This window comes from Galeopterus variegatus, unplaced genomic scaffold, assembly GCF_000696425.1.
Source record: "Galeopterus variegatus unplaced genomic scaffold, G_variegatus-3.0.2 Scaffold10576, whole genome shotgun sequence".
In the NCBI taxonomy this organism is placed as follows: domain Eukaryota; kingdom Metazoa; phylum Chordata; class Mammalia; order Dermoptera; family Cynocephalidae; genus Galeopterus; species Galeopterus variegatus.
In genome coordinates this window covers 9,798-17,764 of record NW_007736687.1, presented here as the reverse complement: position 1 = coordinate 17,764, position 7,967 = coordinate 9,798, and the positions used below count along the sequence as shown (strand labels likewise).

Sequence of the window (7,967 nt, the reverse complement as noted above, 5' to 3'; positions counted from 1 at the left end):
GGTGAGAGTTTCTCTGGGAGTGTCACTCGCCAGAGCTTGTGTTTTTTTCTCAGAGCTCCTTCTGATGGTTGTCATTGTTGGTGTTCCTGGTTGAGTGGTTGCTTCAGTAGCAGCCGAAGCAACAGCTGTTTTAGATGTTGGTATGTTAGTGGATGTGGAAGAATGGCTGGTGGTAGTTTCTGTTGTAAATATATTGCTAGTCTTAGGAAATGAAGTTGTGATAGTTGTTGGCTTTGTGAAGGCACTAGTGGTGGTCGGTGAGAAGGTGCTATCAGTTACTGTTGTCAAGAAGGTTTTTGCTGTCACCAGAGAAGGAGTAGTAACAGACAGAGAAGTAATGACTGGGGTAGGAGATGTTGTTGTGGTTTCAATAGTCGATGAGATTGAGTCTGTGGTTGAGATGGAGGAGGAAGATGGGGCCGTTATTATGGGAGTTTTCTCCATAGTGGCTGTAGTGAGAGAAGAGGTCATGGCTGAGATCACTTTCTCAGTAGTGATAATAGGGTAAGTGGTGGTGTAGGAGCTGGTGAAGGACACATGGGTCACAGTCACACAGGTGGTGGTGGGATAGGTGGTCGTGGTTATAAAGCTTGTTGGATTTATGCACTCATTGGTGCCATATAGAAAAAGACGGTGGGTGGCATGGTTTCAACCTTGATGACAAACTTCGATGTTGGGATTAATGAAGTGTTGGAACTGATTGGAGATTTGAGCAATGTTTCAAAAGTGGGTTTATAGTGGAGGGACTTCGTGAGAGTCATAGGTGTGTTTGCCCTGTTGCTGGGAGCAGGAGAAGAGATGGGAGGGATTCCAAATGGCCACCCTGCTGTGCCTTTGGAGAGTGAGGCAGTGCTGAGTGGTGTGGGCTGCTTCTGCACTGGGAAGCAGCATGCCAGGTGTGGATGTGGCCACGGATAAAGTTCCTGTATTGGTGGTAAATGGAGGAATCCATTGGTACATCACCATTTACAATGGTGAGACCATTTAGGTTATTCACAACCCCATTATCCAGGTACATATCACAGAAGGTGGAATATGCCATCGCTGTCTCCCCAGAGAGGCAGTTTGGAGCTGGGAGCTTTGGGGCTCTGAAGTGCACCATTTGTCTGCTCTCTGGGGAGCGTGGGTGGGATGCCCTCAGACCAATGCCCCAGCCTTGTCTGCATGACTGACCTTCCTGCCCTGGGATACCATGCTGCACACGCGAGTCCAGATGAGGCTCCCTCCTCCACCCCCCTCACAGCCAGGCCCTCTTTCCTCTGCTTGCTCCAGCTGCTGCCTGGAGTGCTCTGCCCCTCCTGGCTCTGTGCCCTCACCCTTTGACCTGCCTCTGCCATTCTCCAGTCCCCTACTGCTATCTGGGCTGACTCTCCTTTCCAAAGAGAAAGAACCGAGCCAAGGCTGGGCTGGGGACATGGCATGGAAACCAGGAGACGAAGGGTCAGAGAAGGGAAAACTGCATAGAGAACATCAAAGGGAAAAGAGAGATGGAAGCTCAGGTCCTACTGAGGTTGAGGGACATGCAGCGAGGAGCACACTGAGAGGCTGAGGGGCAGCCAGAGAAGGAAACCTCCAGAAAGGGATACCTCAGCAGGCAGGTGTGCGTTCCAGAGACTTTAAGTTTTAGCAGTGAGTGTTAAATCACAAAAAGAGACATATTTTATATAACTAGTCTGTTTCGGCCACTGAATTAGTTAGTTTACCAATACGAACCCCCCTCATTCTATAGACATCATCAACCCATTTTACAGATGGTAAGACTGAGGACCAGAGATTTCACTGTGCTTGGGGTGAGAGGTGGGGAAGACAGGCCCCCAGCCTCCTGCCCACTCAGCTTTAACCTCTCCTCACCTGGGACATGACATATTTTTTTTTCTGAGGGCTGGGGTGTCATTTCTCAGCCCGGCTGGGAATGTCAAGGAAGTGGGGTCAGGAGATTATTAGGATTCCCAGGCTAGAGCCCTTAGAGCCAGGAGGTGGCCCCAGAGGTGAGCGAGAAGGCCAGCCATGGGCCTCTACGTTGGGATGGTCTAGGATTGGGCTCAGAAGCAGACGCTGCGGGGCAGAGGAGGGACGTGCAGAGGAATTGTGGGGTTCCTGAGGCGTGGACTCGCACCCACCTTTTGGGAGCAAAGCAACCTTCAGGACCTCCCCACCGAGGCCCATGGCAACAGCCATCCCCAGGCATGAGGGCCCAGATGGGGGCTGAGAGAGTAGGGATGGAGCTGGGGAGGGGCCCCTGGGGACCAAAGGCAGAAAGAGGAGAGAGACCCGGGGCAGAAGCAGGGTTCTCAGGAAGGCAGGAGGCGGCACCAGTGGAAGTTCAGGGAGGGATAGAGCCCACTGTGGGCTTGGGGTGGGTGACAGAAGTAGGGGGAGGCTCAAAAATCAGAGTCAAAGTAGGAAGACACTCTTTGGGGAGAGGTAACCCCCTCCCTCCAGATGCAGATGTGAGCGTCCCCCCTGCCACCCACTTGGCCCTGGTCAAGCGCAACAGCAGTAGGTTCAACTGCCCTTCTCCTGCCCCTGCCTGGGTTCTCCCTGCTCCCCTCATCAGGCCTCCCTTAGGCCTCAGAACCACCCTCCCTGCTCCTGCTCTGAAACATCAGGGGGGTCTCTCCAGCCTCTCCCCCTCTCCCCCTCACCTGTGACCACTGGGGAGGCCCTGAACATCCAGAGGAGGCCAAGGAGCCTGAGACCACCCTCCCTGCTCCTGCTCTGAAACATCAGGGGGGTCTCTCCAGCCTCTCCCCCTTTCCCCCTCACCTGTGACCACTGGGGAGGCCCTGAACATCCAGAGGAGGCCAAGGAGCCTGAGCAGCTGCATGGCTCTGGTGGGCACGGCCGGCTGCCAGGGCTGGGGACAGAGCAGGCTTCCAGACAGGAGGTCAATGGCAAGGAAGCAGCCCCAGGTGTGCACAGCTCAGGCTGCAGGTTGCAGTGTCTGCCCTGCTGGGCGTGGGGCTGAGCGTGGCTTCACCTTTGTGCTGCCCCACCTCCCCCAGGTTCCCCAGATCCGGACTTCAACACTGTGGGAAGCGAAAACACAGAGAAGGCAGGACAAGCCCAGGATGTGTCAGGCAGGGAGAGCTGCTAGTGGCCCAAGTTCCCAGCCTGCCTTTCCCTGAAGGCTGCTCTTTGTCCCCCTGCCCACCTGAGGAAGATATGCTTGGCTGAGCACTTGGACTCTGGAGTCTGGACTGGCTCTGGAAGCCTCTCCCTAGTTTTAATTTCACCGGCTGGGGAGGGAGGTGGAACCTCACTCTCCTTCAACCGCCCACCCACCCAATGCACCTCACTCTTCCCTCTCTCCATCCTGCCAGCAGCAGGACTCTGGGGCTGTGACCCCACAGCCTGACAAGACCGGGGAGTAACACAGAATTCGATCAGAAGTTATTTTAATATCTAAAGACCTGGGCCAGCTCCCAGAAAAGGAAATACAGACAGCCAGTGGAAACAGACAAAAGTGTTCATTTTGACTGAGCAAATTAACAGCTATTAGGAAGTTTGAGTCCATTCAGTGTTGGCAAAGGTGCAAAGAATAAACACTCTTCCCCAGTCGCTGGGAGTGTAAGTGGGTTGTGTTGCTCTGAAAAGGCAATTTGGTAGCATCTATCAAAATTTTACATGCTGTCCTAGAACCCAGCAATTCCACCCTCCATCTCTGTGAAGAACTTCAAGGAGGCGGATGTTCACTGCAATCGGTTATTGTAATTCCAGTGGAAATCGGAAACAGCCCAAACTGGATTATTTCAATCCAGAAAGACTATGGAATAGTCATGCTATAAAATACTATGCTCAGATCAGGAAGAAGAGTATGGTGGAAGAAGTCCTGTCAAAACACACATGCACGTATATTTCCTATGGATACATCTGCACATACATCTATACATATGCAAGTGCATTCAGAATTTGGAAGGGGGCTCACCTACCTGATGACAGGGCAGTTGTAGCTTTTATTTTTCACTTTGGCAAAGAGTGTCCTTGACCACACTCCATCCTTCTTCTCAAGTAGGCCTTAGCCTTAGCCTGTAGAGACTTGGACAAATGCTAACACAGTTTCGAACTGCTCAGGCCCACACGCTGTGAGTGGCACCAGCCTCCCTTGCGGTGTCCACATGCGAAAGCTCAAGGCTGCCCAAAGACTCACTCTTTATTCCAGCCATCACCTGAAGATAGGGTCTCTGTCTCCCAGCCTCCACGGGAGGTCACGAGCCTGACTTGTGGGTTTGTTTTTTTTTTTTTCCTGGAGGCTGGCGAGGAGCCTGACTTTGACAAGCACCAGTGAGTAAACCCAGATGAGTTTCACACGGACCAAGCCCCTTTCCTGCTTTTTGTAATTTTTTTACTTCCCTGACTTTGCTAAGAACCTCTCCCCGCATTCTTCCTTTAAAACATCCAGTCGGGCCGACCTCGTGGCTCACTCGGGAGAGTGCGGTGCTGGGAGTGCAGCGGCGCTCCCACCGCGGGTTCGGATCCTATATAGGGATGGCCAGTGCACTCACTGGCTGAGCGCGGTGCGGACGACACCAAGCCAAGGGTCGCGATCCCCTTACTGGTCACACACACAAAAAAAAAACCCATCCAGTCACCTCTATATAAATCAAAGTTGAGTTCAGCTCATGCTGGACTCGCTTCCCCAAAAAAAAAAAAAAAAACCATCCAGTCACCTCTATATAAATCAAAGTTGAGTTCAGCTCATGCTGGACTCGCTTCCCCATTGCAGTAGTTATTATGGATTAAAATCTGTCCTTATCAGTTAAACTGGTGCCCAGCTTTGTCTGCCTTGGACAACTTGGAGACTATATTATGTGTTTAAAAGTAATTTTAAAATAATGTTATACCTAGAGTAATGCAGGTTGCTGCCTAGGAAAATAGAGTCCACCGTGGAAGCCTATGTTCAGCCAAGAGATGACTTCTACATGCAAATTGAGACCCAGAGGTGACCTCAGCTGCAGCACAGGGGGACACAGTTAAGAGAGTCAGGGGGCCCAGAGAGCTTAAAGGGAGCAGAGGGGGTTGAGGTGGGTGCAGGAAGGCCTGGAGTCAAGGGGGAACATTCAAAGGCATAGGTCAAAGTGCCAGCCTCACCACAGTTGGGAGTTTCTCTTTAAAAACAAAAATACAAAATTATGAATATAAAATTAGGTCTGATCATCCAAGTTTCTTCAGAGAGGAACCCTGCTAATCTTTCTTTTCCCAGCAAGCCCAAGACTCAGGGACAGGGGGATTACAAAGGCAGCCAGTGAACTCTCAGAGGCCAGGCTCCCTGGGAGATCCCTGAGGAGCTGTGCCTCTCACAGCTCTCTCCCGGGGACTCGTCTTTATCCAGAGAAGCTGGAGGGATCCCAAGCAAGAGGCATCATGAATACCACCGAGCAACACTGGCTGAGCACCTCCATGGGCCTGGCCTTGCTGAAATCTGGGGATACATTATATTGCCCTAGCCTTGGAGGATGTATGGTCAACTTGGGGAAGTGGGCAAAGGAAGAAAAAGATAAAGCTTCCAGATGGGGTGCAGCCCAGAGCCAGACAATGACACCACTGGTACGGCTCAGGGGAGGGAGCAGACAGGGAGCTGGGCCGTTCTTGGGGTCCTCCACTTCAATTTCTTAATACATTTGCCCAATTTGCACAGCATTAAGATACTTGTTTTCAAAAAGTGTTGTTGCTTTTCAGAGCAGTTTCCATGGAAACCACTGGAGCCATGTGGTCAGGCACCAGGCAGGCCAAGACGCTGGAAGCAAAACTGGAGATTTGGGGGATTTCCTATTTTTTTTTAAATATCAAACACCAGAAAATGCTCGTCACTGTGCTGGGGCCACAAACATGAATGTATCCCTGTTGTAAGGAACACCAGGTTCCTGGGAAGATGGATCCCAAGCCCTTCAGGCTCCTGGATCCCTCCCCATCCACCTTTCTACTCCCCACAACCTCCTTGGGCTCCAGCCAGTAGGCCTCCTGGCCTCAGGCTTTGCCCACCTCCAGCCTTTTCCTGCACTGTTCCTACCCACAGAATGCCCGCTCCAACTCCCCTCCTCTTTCTCCCAGCCTATGAAAATTCTGCCCCTTCTTTACTGCTCTACTCCTTTCTCACCACTGCCAGGAAACCATGCATGACCAGGAAGTGACCTCTGCCACTCCTGAGATGTAATGTTGCTTATTAGCAATCTCTCTCCCGTGGCGCTTACTTATTTACCAGCAGGGAGTACTGCTGCTTGAACGCCTGCCTATGAAGGACAGGGAAAGCGGACACCTTTATTTCTTGCTCATTCTTGCTCATGCTACTCACCCATCTCAATGTCTGTGCTCTCTTCCACGTTGTCTTCACTCTGGGACCCAGGATCATAGAGCAGCTCCTATCTGGAACATTGCCAATCTCATCTTGCTCATGCTACTCACCCATCTCAATGTCTGTGCTCTCTTCCACATTGTCTTCACTCTGGGACCCAGGATCATAGAGCAGCTCCTATCTGGAACATTGCCAATCTCATGGCAGTGGGAAATGACAGATGGCAAGACCACCAGCTGGCTCTTAAAGCTTCTTTCCAGAGATGAGGAGTGTCCCTATCACCCATGTTTTGTTGGCCAAAGCAAGCCACATGGTTGCCGGGGATATGAAATACTAATAGGGAGAGGCCCTGCAAGTCAGACATCACACCCAGTATCATCGGGGTGAGGAGGTGTGATCCATCCCAGGGAGGGAAAGCAAATATTTTGAATAATAACACAATCTACCACAGCTGGGATCCTAGCAGAGTTTATGGTTTATGCTAATCAAGACTCCATCAGTGACATTGGCAGACTGGATCAAACCCCTGTTGGGTCTTCGTGTGTTTATAGGAGCTGTGCAAATGCAGCTGGTTCCTGTGAGGGTAGAATCAGAAGGCCCAGCTGGGTGCTGGTGGGCTCAACCCCACTAGTCAGGATATTGGAAAAGAACTGCTCAGAGTAGAAGGAGAAGCTTCTATGCTGGCAAAACTGGACACTGGGCATGTTAGAAAAGGGGGATCCTGCCAGGACGGGGAAGATTTGGCAAGGTGCTCATAGAAGCAGTGAAAGTGGTTACTATCAACGGGAAGAGGGTAACTTCAACACTCAGCCCTTTGTCAACATGTAGTGTGGTGTGCGAAACATAGATGGTGACAACTGATGTCACTTCTGGACACTTCGCAGAATGGATGCACTAGTAATGGAGGGTAACTTCAACACTCAGCCCTTTGTCAACATGTAGTGTGGTGTGCGAAGCATAGATGGTGACAACTGATGTCACTTCTGGACACTTCGCAGAATGGATGCACTAGTAATGGGAAGCCTTTTGGTTCTGGTAGGAGATGGTAGAATGTGGTCTTTCACATGTTAAGAACAAGAAATAGGGTAACATTGAGGGTGAGAATCAATTCACGGAGGAACATATGCAGAACAACTCCATTTATATGGAGTTTCTTAAAGGCTAATTTAAACAACAGTTTGATTAGGGTGACATCTATATGGTAATACTATAAAGAAAATCAAAGTGTTAATACAGAATTCAGGATAGCAGTTCTCATGGGGGACAGAGGCATATGTAACTGATGAGAAGCCAATGGGGGGTTCTATGATGCAATGGTTAATTTCCCAAGCTTGGTAATGGGTACGTGGATATCCTTTTATTATTGTTTTTTAATCTGTGTGTGTGCGTTTTCTCCACACTTTTGTATGCATGACATATTTCTCAATAAAAAAGCAATTTAAGAGAATAGACAGTAACATGACACATTCTAAATAATCAAACACTCAAGCTGTTTTTATCAAAATCAAAAACAAGACAGGGGTGCTTGCTTGCTAGTGGCATTACTATTTCAAAATTATTTGAGGGGGTTCTACTAATGTCATAAGGCAAAAAATAAAAAGAAATACTTGGCATAAAACAGAAAAAAGTTAAACATTCCCATTTTTGCTGATGAAGTTGTATAATTAGAAAATCC

The 7,967-nt window shown here is 49.9% G+C and overlaps 1 protein-coding gene across 1 annotated transcript in view; it reads right to left on the bottom strand.

The window, feature by feature from the left end:
- Positions 1-2,827, bottom strand: part of LOC103610089 (mucin-3B-like) — a 16,071-nt gene extending 13,244 nt beyond the window's left edge. Inside the window, 4 exon segments of the mRNA XM_008594329.1 lie at positions 280-620; positions 623-832; positions 879-923; positions 2,767-2,827. Of these exon segments, the coding sequence (XP_008592551.1) occupies positions 280-620; positions 623-832; positions 879-923; positions 2,767-2,827 (657 nt within the window).
- Positions 2,828-7,967: the final 5,140 nt, after the last annotated feature.